Source organism: Artemia sp. Qi Xiang Cuo, chromosome 19 (assembly GCF_049724085.1).
Source record: "Artemia sp. Qi Xiang Cuo chromosome 19, ASM4972408v1, whole genome shotgun sequence".
Taxonomy (NCBI): domain Eukaryota; kingdom Metazoa; phylum Arthropoda; class Branchiopoda; order Anostraca; family Artemiidae; genus Artemia; species Artemia sp. Qi Xiang Cuo.
Genome location: NC_142812.1, coordinates 28476870 through 28491479, shown reverse-complemented (window position 1 = coordinate 28491479; position 14610 = coordinate 28476870). Strand labels below are relative to the sequence as shown.

General features: G+C 33.8%; 1 protein-coding gene across 1 annotated transcript in view; it reads right to left on the bottom strand.

The window, feature by feature from the left end:
* The window catches only part of Mys45A (SDA1 domain containing protein Mys45A), a 143658-nt gene that overhangs the window by 111791 nt on the left and 17257 nt on the right, over positions 1-14610 (bottom strand). Inside the window, exons 3-8 of the mRNA XM_089105436.1 lie at positions 11113-11211; positions 7472-7654; positions 6313-6378; positions 3970-4143; positions 2569-2670; positions 653-887 (exon numbers count right to left, since the gene is read on the bottom strand). Coding sequence (XP_088961562.1) covers positions 653-887; positions 2569-2670; positions 3970-4143; positions 6313-6378; positions 7472-7654; positions 11113-11211 — 859 coding nt within the window. The remainder of the gene's footprint in view (positions 1-652; positions 888-2568; positions 2671-3969; positions 4144-6312; positions 6379-7471; positions 7655-11112; positions 11212-14610) is intronic.

Below are 14610 nucleotides of genomic sequence, written 5' to 3'. Positions count from 1 at the left end.
GGTTTTTGTACATTTGAGATTCAGAAAAAATATATTAAACAAACATAAATAATAATTTTTTTTCAATGTACCACACATTTCTTTGCCAAGTGTGTGTGTGTAAAATAAGCATATAAAATTACTTTTGATTATATAATAACCACAACACCCCTTTCTCTACAACTGACCCCCCCCCCCCTCACAGAACCAAAACCCTGGGTAAGCGCCTGTCTTAAGAGTTTCTCCTAGTCGTTTGACAATATTCATACATCTCAATCAATTTACTATTCAGAAATTTTTAACTGCTATGATAGTTCTATCTGAAATAAACCTTATAGATTCTATATACAACTGAAACAATTTTATGTTTAAAATTGAGATTACTAAAAATTTGTTTTTTTTTCTTCAATGCTTAACACTTTTATTTAAAACAGGGTTCCTCCTATATCTGTTTGTTTAAATAAACATTTCTGTTTGTTTAATCGATCGTTAGAGACTACTCCTTGACATCCTCGAAATAGGAAAAATTAACAACAGTTTTGATCCCAAATTTATCTTGTACTTTTTTAGCCATCGTTTTACAGCCTTAGTTTTCTCTGGTAGCGTAATGTATGATACCTTTGTATGATTTATAAATAAAATGTTAAGACCATTGGTCAACTAAAATACATACCCCTTTGATGTGGTTGAAGAAACCGAACCAGAAACGGATAGAAATTGAACACGAAGAGTTGATGAACTCCTATCAATCTTGAAACTACGTCAAGTGCCAGGATTTTAACTTCAAATCGCTCATTCATCGTTTCAACTTGTCTGAAAAGCTTCTCAGCGAAACTTTGAGGATCATGAAGAAGATGCAAAGCTGAAAAGTTAAAAGTAGGTGCTTGGCCTCGCTTTTTCTTGTTCTTCTGAAAAAAGATACAAATTTTTGAATAGTAGCTACTCTCTTAACAGTGCTGCCCAAATATTAACATAAAGTCCAAATGATTCTTTTGAAAATTTGAAAAAAAGACATGGAATTCACTTTATTGAGCATTCTACAGCCCACCTGCTCTTCAGAAAACCCTTTCTGATACACATCCCAGCCAAAATCTTAATGATACGAAACTAAGATGTACATGAGATATTACACTGACTAATTATTAATTGAAAAGATAAGCCTTTTTCACAAGTAAGTTAAGAGTAAACTTGAAACTCAATAAGAGTAGAAATTACTTTATATATGGATATACTATCTTTATAAGTGAGCAATAATTATATATATATATATATATATATATATATATATATATATATATATATATATATATATATATATATATATATATATATATATATATATATATATATATAGATATATATATATATATATATATATATATATATATAAAAAAAAATATATATATATATATATATATATATATATAAAAATATATATATATATATATATATATATATATATATATATATATATATATATATATATATATATATATATATATATATATATATATATATGTATATATATATACTTAAAGGGTTGGGGGAGAGAAGTATGAAATGTCAGACACGCAATGTAAGTAATAATTTTCCATTTTCGGTGGGGGTGAATCTTCAGACCAATTTTATTCTTAGGGGGATGCAACCCCTCCCCCCTCCCTCCCACCTTTTCTAGGCAGCCATGTGAATATAATCTAATTTTGCACTATCGGTATTTTCAGAATAAGCTCTGACCAACTCAGTACCTGTACTGTACACTTTGTCAAACAAAGCCATACCCGGGGGGGGGGGGGTTTGTATACCTCGTAAAAACGCAACCAAAATGGATATAAACATATTTTTATGCGTTTTTGGAGTTTTGTGTGTATCTCCCCCCCCCCCCCCAGAAAAAAATCCTTGGGTAAAACAGCCCCGGAAAAAAAATCCTGGATACGGCCCTGTAGTCGAAATATAACCTTTAAAGTGATGGGAGACAATAGAAAAAAAAATAAACAGACATTAACAATGATCTGTCTTTAAAAAAAAACAAAAAAACTTGTTGTTCTGGGATATTTCAAAATTCAAAACCTTAAGCGATAAAAGAATGCAACATGTTAATCAGAATGCTATTCTCTTTGTTAATTCTATTTTGGTTACAAAAAAAAATTATAAAAAAACCATTAATTCCCCTTCCCCCAACCATTAATTCCAAATTTTTTTACGAGTGCAACTTCTATCTCTAAATAACTTGTTCAACGTTCAAACTATTTAAGCCATGAGCATTAATATAAACTATTAAATTCAATCAAAGCGATTGAAACCACTATTTACTGGTAAACTGGCTTGAGATATTCTTCACCAAAAATAAAAAAAAAAGTCATTATAGGGAATTAGAAACAAAAAGATAAATACAAAAAAAAAAAAAAAAAAAAAAAAAAAAAAAAAAGTGTTTCCTTGGACTGGCAAACATCATTCCTGTTACATACAGCAAAGTATATTGATGAACAGAGAGAGAGAGGGTCAATTTCAGCGTTTAATTATCAATTAGTCAAATTAAATACTCTTATTTTTGTTAATTATTTCAATTATTTTCAGACTTCCTTTACATACCTTAACCATTTGTTTAACTTTTTTTAATTGCTGTTCTCTTCTCCTTGTTTTCTTGTTGAAACGATTGGCCATTGTTGCTTCCTTAATCGTCTCGATGTCATCCTAAAAGGAGAAACAAATACTTAAAAACAAATAATCATAACCCTCAGATATGGAACAAGGTAAGACTAGAAGCAGGTTGGACATAACTGAGATGATTGGCATAATGAATCATTCTTGGAAAAATATCTAAAAAAATTACCAAGACCTAAAGTTCTAGCGATCAGGGTACCTACCAAAAGAACTTTTCGGATTTTAGCTAAAATTGGAAGAAGTAGTTATGCCTTTTCAGTCTGAGATTGATTCAACCTCTGTACGTGAGGAGGAAAGGCTACGGGCCCCTAAATTTTCGTACCCTTCCCCTAGAAGAGGTTGTTGGATCTCAACAAAGCCCGGTTGTGATCCAACACAATCAAGAGTCTTTGACGAACATACCATAGACATTTACAGGATCCATCAATCAAGTAACACAGAATGGGTAGCGTCTCAGCACACTGCAGAAATAGTACTCGCATAATTTTGCTAACCTTAAATCCTCGTAAGATCGAAAATAAAAACCTCTGTCCCCTGTACTTTGAAAGTAACAAACTATAAGGCTATTTTATAACAAAAGCCGACTTTTTCCAGTTTTTTTTTTTTATTTCAAATAGAAGTATTGTTTACCCTTCCTTTGTATGTTGTTCATTAATGCCGCCATACCAGCAAAGATATTGACCTAAAGGAGCCTCTTTCAGTAAAATCCCTAAAAAAGAATTTTCGGTATTTCAGTCTCCTCCCCCGGCCTTTTGAAACCCTTTATCCCCCCCTCTCCCCAGAATAAAAACAAAAATTCTTTGCATCCACCTTTGATTACTTGGCCAATCTGTTATCGCATAATCATACTAATACTATTCTTAAAATGATAACACTGTTCACATGATTTTACCTCTTAAATCAAATTTCTACCAAAATACTATAGAAGAAACATAAACTGTAATTCAAACTTATAGTAGCGGAAATACTAACACACTTGGGGTGCAGAGATTGCTTTTATAAGTATGTTCTCTAGTTTCCAAAAGGTTTCCCCCTTTGTACCACTTGACATAAAACTTGGAGCGCCACTTGCTTTGCCATGGATTTCACACATTACACCACGTAGACACATTTCCTTCGAGCCACACGTGGCACGCGGCATAGTGCAAAAACATTTTCCATAGCAGCCATAAGCAGCTTTGAGGATTTACATTATCAAGGTATCAACATAAATTTTTTGTCCTTCCTCCACTCCCTTTCATTTAAAATTTTTTTTCCGATTAAAAGATCTAAGGCAAGTTTTCAAGTCAAGCCTACCAAAGTCTTAAAATACGAAAACCTTTTACTTACATCCGTATCACTCTCTTCATCCGAGTCTGTTTTTTCTTTAACATCACTTCCGACAAAAAATTGTAGAGCAGTAACCATGATTTTGACAGATTTGCTGAAACATGCTGTTGCTATTACATTTACTGTTTTAGCATCTTTCCATATATCCTTCTTATAGAGTTGAATCATAATATCCTAGCAAGACAACAATAATGAGATATGAAACAGAAATGAAAATTATATACAACGAAGAAACGAAGTTCCTAGGTGAGATGGATGGGAATAAACAAACTAATATTAGTAAACTAATAATATATAATAATAATAGTACTAATTTTTTACTAATAATAGTAAATAAGCTAATATAACACCGTAATAAAATCCTGTTCGTGATGTACATAATCAAAAATTATTATCCATGGATAAGTGATAATAAAGTTGGTAGTCAGAAAATTAAACTTAGTATTATTAATTGCTATGTGGGAGTGGTTGTCAATGAGTCACAGAGTTTTAAAGACCAGATCGCATGTGTATATAGTAAATTCGCTAAGAATGTTAGCATTATTAAATAGTTCAGCATGTTTTTCCTCATAATATACTAAGAATGTTGTATTTCTCTCAGTTACATCCGTATTTGTTATATTGTTGTTGTTTTTTTTCGTGTTTTTAAGCCACTTTATTCTTCTTTGGGTTATTAATTTAAAAAAAAAAAACTTTCCGAAAAAAAATTTTTATAACGAAAAGTAAAGGCCGTATTAAACTTAAGATCAGAAGAAATAAAAACATAAAATAAATAAAAAAAAAAAAAAAACAGAAATTACTATAATAGAATAAATTAAACCAAAACGAACAGAAATTAAATAAACAATCATAGCAAACAAACAAACAATAGTTACTAATATAAATGAATAAATAAATCTTAAAACGAGTGAACCTTAAATTGAACATGCAAATCCAGCTTGAAACAAACAAAAATCTCTACAAAGAAGAGTTTGGGTTTTGCCTCCTTCTTTCACTGTAAAAGTCTAAAACGTACTGCGTCATTGGCACTTTACTGAAAACTATATGTTTTTACAACCCCCCAGGGCCCGGGTGCAGGCGTTCTAAGTTATGCCCTCGGGATATATATGGTTCTTATGGAACGGATGTTCGTATAAACTTTATAGAAGGATCATTTGATTAGAAACTGAAACTTCTAGTTCACTTTTTAAGAGTCAAAAGAGTACTAATAGCCCCCCCCCCTCCCGCCCTTTTCCCCATACCCATCCGATACAAATTTTGAGATAGCCATTTTTTTTAATAGTTCAAAGGTCAGATAAGCAAAACTACTGTATCAACACAAACCCCCAGGGCCCGGGTGCAGGCGTTGTAAATTATGTCCTATAAACTTAGGATGCTCGTATAAACTTAACAGAGGGCTTATTTGATTGGAAATTGAAAGTTCTAGTTCGCAATTTAAGAGTAAAAAGAGATCGAAGGGCAGTTTGTATCGGACGAGTTTGGGGAAAAGAGGACGTGGGGGGGGGGAGCTAGTTGCCCCCGATCTCTTTTGACTCTTAAAAATTAAACTAGAACTTTCAATTTCCAATCAAATGAGCCTTCTATGAAGTTTATACGAGCACCACTTCAATAAGAACCCTATATGTCCCCAGGGCATAAATTAAAACTGTCCCCGGGCCCTGGGGGGTTGCATCGACACCGGAATTTTTTTTTATCTCACCATTGAACTATTTTGAACAAAATGGCTATTTCAAAATTTTTATGGGATGCATTTGGGAAAAAGGGCGTGGGGGGTTGCTCTGATCACTTTTGACTCTTAAAAAGGATAACAGAACTTTCGATTTCCAATTGAATGAGTCCCCTTCGAAGTTTATGCAACCACTCCTTTCATATGAAGTGCCTCTGGGGAAAAAATATTAAATAATAAAACATTGGAGTCGCATGGCCTTTACTATAGGCAACGCTATAGCATTGCCTCTGACACAGAACATAGCCATAAGAGATTGATTTGTGATAGCGGATATTTGTCAGTAAGGCTTTGTTACTGGCCTTAAACTACTTGGAAATTTGACCCTTTGGGGTCGACCATTCGTGGGGTTAATCTTCCCCAGGATTCAGTAGTGTTGATACCTGTTTGAATTCTCACAAAAAAAAACAATATTTATGTATATGACATGGTCAGTATTTCGGGTATACTTGCCTTTCCACCATCGTCAATGTCTAAGCGGGATCTAAAGGAAATAGTTTTCGTTTAATGTGGCTATAAAACCAAAAGGTTGAACACCGGACATAAAGAGAAACAATAAACACCACCAAGACAAGAAAACCCTAGAGACATCACACACAATGAGAAATAATACATACCAGTGATAGCTTGGCAGCGGTGACGTTTGTATCTTTTAACATTCCATACATAAAATTCTGTAATACCTAAAGAAGAAACAATTATCAGGCAAGTTCGTTAGAAAGATAGTTCTAGACCAGGGTTTCCTAAGCTATAGGTGGCGTGACAAAATCGTGGGGTCGCAAGAGATTTTAAAGTCAAATATTTAAATATTAAAGTCAAGTATTTATAACATACTACAGGAAAAGACATATATTGTAAAGTTGATGAATTTTTAAAGACTGAAGGTCTAGAATGGAAAAATTGCTATGGAATATGCACAGATGGTTCAAGAGCGATGACGGACAAAAACATTAGTTTTCAATCATTTTTAAGCTAATCATTATGACCATACAACTTTTCTCACTGCCTCATTCACCAAGAGGCCCTATCAGCAAAACAATTTGCACCATAATTGAACTATGTACTTCAGGATGCTGTTAAGATTATAAATTTTATTAAGAGCCATGCCCTTACAAGTCACTTATTTTCAAAACGTTTGTAAGGATATGGATGCCATCTATACAACTTTATTATTACATGCAGAATTAAAATGTTAATGCAGAATTAAATGCAGAATTACATGCAGAATTAAAGTGTATTACATGCAGAATTAAAATGTTAATAGTTAAGAGGTCAAAGTTTAAGAAGATTATTATTATTAAAAGACGAAATTGAAATATTCTTAACATTTTAAATATTCTTAACAGTTAACATTTGGTCAAAAATGACACTTTTGGAAAAAATAGCCTTCTTCAAATATTAGCCCCCTCCCCTGTCCTGAAGAAACAGAAATATGTTTGTCCCTTTATTTTGAGAACGATAATAATATCTCCCTGATCAATGCAATAATTACGCCTTGATACTCCAAATCCATTGAAATGGTAATGTTGATTATCTTCTTTCTGGTTCATTATACTTCAATATGCTTGAATGATGGCTTTTATAAAGGAAAAGGGGGGAACATATAATGATGTCCTTATACTTCTAACTATAAAGATTCCCCAGTCTTTCTGATCTGTTTAAGAGTTTCGCTCTTAACTCTCTCCTTTGAAGCCCCTACTTCCTTTAAATACTTATTACGACCTCTTCTCACACTGACACCATTCCCAAACACTATAATTAAGAAATGAACCTTACATTATTAATTTTCATATTCCTAGATTTTGAGTTGATATTCTTTATATCTGTAACAATATGTGTTGTAAGAAACTTCCTCAGACTTTTGTCTTGACATCGGAGAAGCTGGAAAAACAAGGTCAACAGCACGGTTGGTGTCAATAGATTCTTGTTCCGCAGCATTATCAACGCACGACACATCGTCTGTAAAAGAGAAAACATAGATGATATCTTTGCTCAGCATACTAAGAGATTTAGATAATATGAAATAAAAATATTTAATTTCCACCACATATTAAAACAGACAACAAGGAAGTTACTAGTTTCATTCTGATCAAATATAATCATAATTTATTACATACACACACACAGAGAAAGAAAGAAAGAAAGAAAGAAAGAAAGAAAGAAAGAAAGAGAGAGAGAGAGAGAGAGAGAGAGAGGGAAAGGGAGAGAGAAAGAGAGGGAGAGAAAGAGAAAGAGAGGGAGGGAAAGAGTGAGTGAGAGAGAGAAAGAGAGAGACCGATTTATTTGCTCCTGGTAGAGGATTTCCAGAGCAGTACAGTTGTAATATCTTTTGTTTCTCAACCAAAATGAAGCCGGCGTAGGAACAAGGCCGACCAAATTATGCAAGTAGCCTATTAAAACAGAGGCTTCATAAATACGTTTAACAGAAAGTTCAACATGCCCCACCTTGTTCAAATTAGTCACAAGTATTTTCAATTTGTATGAATGGATAACCCAAAGCAAGACCCTAGTAACCATTATGCGCCCAATTGAGCAATTTTAATTTTTATATTAAGGCACAAAAAATTCATAGCTTTCTTTTTATACATATAAACATTTTTAAACATTTTATGTTTCTAAACATTTTTGGCTCCCCGGATCTGCAAAACTTTCAAAAACTCTTTAATTTCACTAAAACTTTAACCTAGACACCTGCAAAAGACAAGTTTTAGGTTCGATGCAATAAATACGACTTTAAAGTCCAGCTCTGTTGATTAATGAAATCTGTGAAATCGCTAAACGTCTTTTTCAATCTAACCTTATTAGAAACAACACGCATGCTATTATTTTTCATAAGACCCAGCTTGGCTCTGGCTTATTCACGCCCAGGAAATCTCCCCCCCCCATGTAAAATTGAGGAGCCACAGAGAAAGTGTGACATGAAAAATATTGAAGTTTTTTTTTTTTTAGAACAATCTATCCATATTCCAAATATAGGCAGAATATGTGGAGTAGAATATTCTATAGTATTAATTTTTCATTTCTTTTTTCGTGTTTCTCCAAAACATTTTTCCCTGATCAATTTGAAACTTCCAACCGTAAGTCCTGGGGCCATGGGACTAATGTCCAAAAAAATATTCGAAGGATTGGCCCCTCCTCTAACAAAGGGGCCCCAAAGGAGGGGCAACTTTTTCGATTGTCCTGAAATATATATTAAACCAAGGCCGCATCCAGACGGGGGAGGGGGTTGGGGTTCGACCCCCCCCCCCGAAATACTTGTCCGCCTCGTTAAAAACACAACAAAACAGAATATAAACACAGGTACTTGTTTGATATAACCCCTGCAGCCCAAGTTGTTCATGCATTGACGAACTGTAAACCGGTTTCTTTTGCTAGTTTCTTTCAATTTAGCGTGAAAAAAGACAGAGAAGTGACATAATAGATGGAAAATATATAATTTGGGCTATATATTTGCACATTAGGGGGGGAGGGTAAAATATTTGGACAGCGTCAAGTCAGAAAACATTTCTTACTTCATAATATCAGAATAATTGTAGCTAACACATTTTGCATGCAGACCCGCTGTACTTTATCCCCCCCCCCCTTAATGTGAAAATATATAGCCTAAATTTGTTTCAAAAGTATTATATTTTTAACATACTTAGGTATATTTTGTTACGATTAACATAACTTCACTTCTTGAGACGCAGGGGAAATATCATACAGGCACTTATACAAAGTTTTGATGCGTCTTTTAAAGTTTTTATGTACCCCTCCCTAACAAATCTTCTGTAAATCCCCCCCTGAAAATAAAATCCTGGATACGGCTCTGTATGAAACCTTGGCAGAAGAGAAACAAACACACATTGTTTCCCTTCAAAATACAGCACAAAAGGGCCAGAAAAGTACCAAAAAACTTTTTTCCTCGCACTTCAATTAGAAAGGGATATCTTAGAAAACTTGGGAGGGGCTATATTCAACTCGAAATTGAAAGTTCTAGAGCCCTTTTAAGGGCCGAAGGATATGGGAGGGTAATAACAAAACTCCCATCGGTTCCTTTGCTGCTATCCAACCCTCCTGTAACCCCTACGACATCGAATCAAATTTTGAGGTATCTATCTTGTTCAAAAGCCCCTGCTGTGATAACGCAATCACCCGAAACAAGAAGAAAAAAGAATTCAAATAAAACAAAAATGTGAAAATAAATACTTTAGGACACCAGGATTCGACAAGCCTTTTTTGAAAAATGTGAAAATAAATACTTTAGGACACCAGGATTCGACAAGCCTTTTTTGGCTCCGGTCCAAAATCAGCCACAATGTGAATATTAAAAACACCTTTTTGCCGGTGACATTTTCATTTTAAACAGTCTTTTAGTGAATTGAAAGATAAATTGTACTAATAAAATAATTACAGAGCACTCTTGAACTTTTATCGTTATTATGAATACAAAAAAAAAATCCACTAGTCAATCTCGTGGTGACTTGCGGTTCATAGATGGACACCCTTGTTCTACGCCACATATTCTACCTATATTTTGGAATACAGGAAGAATATTCAAAATTTCCTTTTTCCATCATTTTCATTTGTCATACTTTCTCTGTGACTGCTCAATTCGTGCAGTGAAGGTAATTTTCCGTGGGAGGGGGATTTCCCTGGGAAGGGAGAATAAGCCTAGTACTAACCCAGCTATTGCTCAAGACTTGTTGTTTACAGCTAATGTTTTTTGGACACGAAATCGTCATCTCTGTTACTAATACAACATAAAGAAAGAAAAAGTACAGCTTGAATAAGTTCATAAGTTAAGTTCATAAGTTTATTAATCCACATTCATAAACAAATAAATAAATTAAACAACACTTTCACGCTGGAGAAAACCTATGAAGGTTTGCGATCGCGCAAAACTCCACGTAACTACTTACCTAATAACTCAACTATTTACATAAACCTCAACTATTCAATTAAAACTATTATAAATAAACTAAAGTCCTATATATATATATATATATATATATATATATATATATATATATATATATATATATATATATATATATATATATATATATATATATATATATATATATATATATATATATATATATATATATATATATATATATATATGAATAATAATAAAAAATAATAATAATAAAAAGTATAGAAAAATAAATAAATAACTGAATTAAAATGGTAATACATAAATAAAATATAAAAGAAAAATAATAATATAAAAGAAAAATAATAATAACCAATCCAGTCTCCATCACTCACTATACTCAACATACTCAACTCAATATACTCAACATTTACTAACACACCAGCTTTGCTCTGAACAATTAAAATTAAATATTTACGCAATAATAATTAGATCGTTCACTACTTCTGTATTTAGTAGGAAACAACAGAAAAAATTACTTGTACAGAAAGCGACTTACCATCCTAATTTCTTGATTAATAGTTGCCTGATGCTGTTGCAGAATGTCCATTATATTCTGTGGGTAGTCAGATAAATCTTCCGGATAGCAGTAAGCAAGCTAAATCAATCATTAAAATATTAGAATTACACGGTATGAGCAATATCAAAAATAATGCCTGTAACTTTTTAGATGACTTGGAGAAAATATTGCAAAAGGGAAACCCTCGTTCCTTCTCTCCTGTCAAGCCCTTCTTTTTATAGGCACAATCTTTGTTTACCATTGAGGTTTTTAGCAGTAATACATAAAAAAGGTTTTCTTATGCTGTATGTTTATTAATTATTTATAGATTTATACGTTATTATTCTTTCTTGATCGTGCTTACTCTCGTATCCAGGATACTTAGCCTTGTTAGAGACAGGCTATCTATTTTACTTTATATTGTTATTTATTATCAAAGTCAAATCAACTATAATATAACACAATCAAGAATATAAGGCAAGCTGTTCTTTTGTAACAAACTTTAACCAATATTCAAGAGTTATAATAATCTGGATAAGCCCTAAATTTGCCGAGAGCGGGGGGGGGGAGGCTTTCAAAATACACCATATTTATTTCCGAATAAGCTCGTTACTGAAATTAACCCAGTAAAAACGGTCAGGCAGAAACTTTAAAAACAGCCAATCCTTGTACCTGATAACTTCACAAATGTGTTGATTAGCTCTTCATGACAATGAGTCAATTCTCATAGTGTCTGAGTCAATAATCACAGTTTATTAATTATATATTGGCCAGCCAAAGATCCTGCCAAATGGCAGCCATAAAAAGGAAAAAAAACTATAGCATATAATCATTTTTGAGAACTAAAGAAATACACTATCTCTACCCCAACGCAAAATTATAAGTCCCATTACCCCCCCCCTAAAAAAACAAAAACCTGAAATTTTGAACTTTATACCCACACTATAGGCTACACACAAAGTGCATATAAAATTCGTCAAATTCTATTGAGTCCCACTGACCGCATGCAATCTCTATAATGGGGTATACTTATTCATTCATTCATTTATTGCAAAACAGTTTAACGAATTACAATTAAGCCATAAGGCTCAGAAGCAAAGCTTTGGCAAGGTAAATAATTAAACTTTGCACTTTAAATAAGAAGAATGACGGAAGGACACTTAAAGAAAGAAACCCTTAATACGCTAAAAAAAAGGAAAGAAACGCTAAAAATTTGGTTTCCCACGAAACGATAAATATTGATAACAAAAAGGAGAAAATGATTTGAAAGATTTAACTTAATTAGACAGATGATTCCAAGCGGAAATACTTCGGCAGATGGCACTCCCTTATCAGTAGGCGATGCTAAAGAGTTGCCTATAGGAAAGGGCCACAAGGCTTCAATGCATTGTTGTTGGGGTTTTTTTTTCAGAGGCCCTTCATATGGAGAGCTTGTCGTATGGGCTTCGAAGGGGACTCAACTGAAAATCAAAAGTTCTAATGCTCTTTTTAAGAGGCGAAAGTGACCGGAGGACAACCAACCCCTACTCAAGCCCTTTCTTCCCAAATACATCCATCACAATTTTGAGATAACGATTTTGCTTAAAATAGTTTAAAGGTGAACTAACTATTACGCCGGGGTTGACGATACTCCCCAAAGCCTCCGGGGCAAGAACTGTAAGTTATTCAAGTTGCCCACTTTTAATACATAAGGTTTTTATTGGGAAAAGAGGACAGGTTTGATCTTGGGACTTCAAAAGGCTTAAAGTATTAAGGTAAAACTTTAAGGAAATGTTGAGAAGAATGCCGAACACATTCAAAACACAATATGTGTAAGCTGGTTGTCAAAGAGGAATACCAGCAATATCTAAGGACTGGCTGAGGGTACTATGATGAAACTTTCAAGGTATGTTGATCGGACGTTGAAGAAGGATTGGAGGGCAACCAGCCATTTCCCCCTTACCATTTTTAAGTACCCCCATATGCTCAACATTGATTAAAACTTCGAAATTGGCATTTTGTTCAAACTAATTGGAAGGTCTAATAGCTATGCCTCCAGGGATACCACGGCCCCACAACCCCATGGCAATGATTGTGGATTATACAATATGTCAATTGTTTACATGCGGAGTTAATCATTAGGAAAAGGGTAAATGTTTGTATCTGAGTGTATCCAAAAGGCTCAGGGTATTAATGTGAAACTTTACAGAATGTTGAGGAGTTTGTTAAACTAAATCAAAAGGTACCATATTCATCCAGCTTATCAAAAAGGAGGATCTACAATATCTTAAGAACAACGGAGGGTACTAAGTTAAAACTTTCAGGGCATACTGAGAAGGATGTTGAAAAGTGGCTGGAGGGCTGTCAGCCCTCCTCCCATGGCCTTCTTAGCTACCCTTCCCCTAAAACATTCAATCAAAATGTTGAAATAGCCATCTTGTTACTAACAGTCTAAAGGTAAAATAAATATGCCTATGGGGATGGCATAACTCCTATCCCCCCCAACAATTTTTGAGAGGGCTGACGAACACAATAAAGACACGCTGTGTACATGCTGGTTGTCAAATGGGCGTATCAGCAATATCTTAGGAATGGCTAAGGGCTTTAAGTTGAAACTTCCAGGGTATGTTGAGGGGGGTGTTGAAGCCTGATCGGAGGGAAACCAGTCCCCTTGCCCTTACTGATGCCCCCTCCTCTCAACACTGATCAAAATTTTGAAAACCCAATTTTGTTCAAAATAATCAAAAAGTCTAGGAACTATGCATCTGCCCTTTTTTATATGTAGAATTTATCATTAGGAAAAGGGGGACTGTTTTATTCTGAATGTGTTTTAAAGGCTCAGGGTATTAAGGAAACTTCAGGTAATGTCGAGGGGATATCAAAAGATAAGATGTGCATCCAGTTTATCACAAAGACATGTCTGCAATTTCTCAAGAACGGCTGAGGGGATTAAGTTTCAACTTGCAGGGTATGTTGAGGGGAGTTAAAGTGGTCAGAGGGTAACCAGTCTCCATCCAAATCCCTTTTAGCTGCCTCCTCCCCAAAAAAATATATGTGATCAAAATTTTGGAATAGCCGTCTTGTTCAAAATTGTCAAAAAGTCAAATAATTAAGCATCCAGGGATGACATAAGCCCAAATGTTTTAGAGTAAGTGTTGTAAGGTATATAAGTTACCCATTGTTTATATATAAGGTGGTTTGTTTGGAAAATGGTACATATTTGATCCCAAGTCTCCAAAAAAGCTAGGGATATTGAGCTAAAACTTTTAGAAAATGTTGAGGGGGGTGCCGAGCAAAATCACAGGTACAAATACAGATGAATAAAAAAATCTTAAAACGAGTAAAAATCAAATTGAATATTCAAATCAAACTTAAAACCAACAAAAATTACTACAAACGGGAGTTTAGCTACTGGTCCTTTCATCCTCCCCTAACAGTGAGATTCTAAAACCTACTCCATCATTTGAGCTTTACTGAAAACGAATTATGTTACAAATATTTCCTTTTCCATTTTTAATA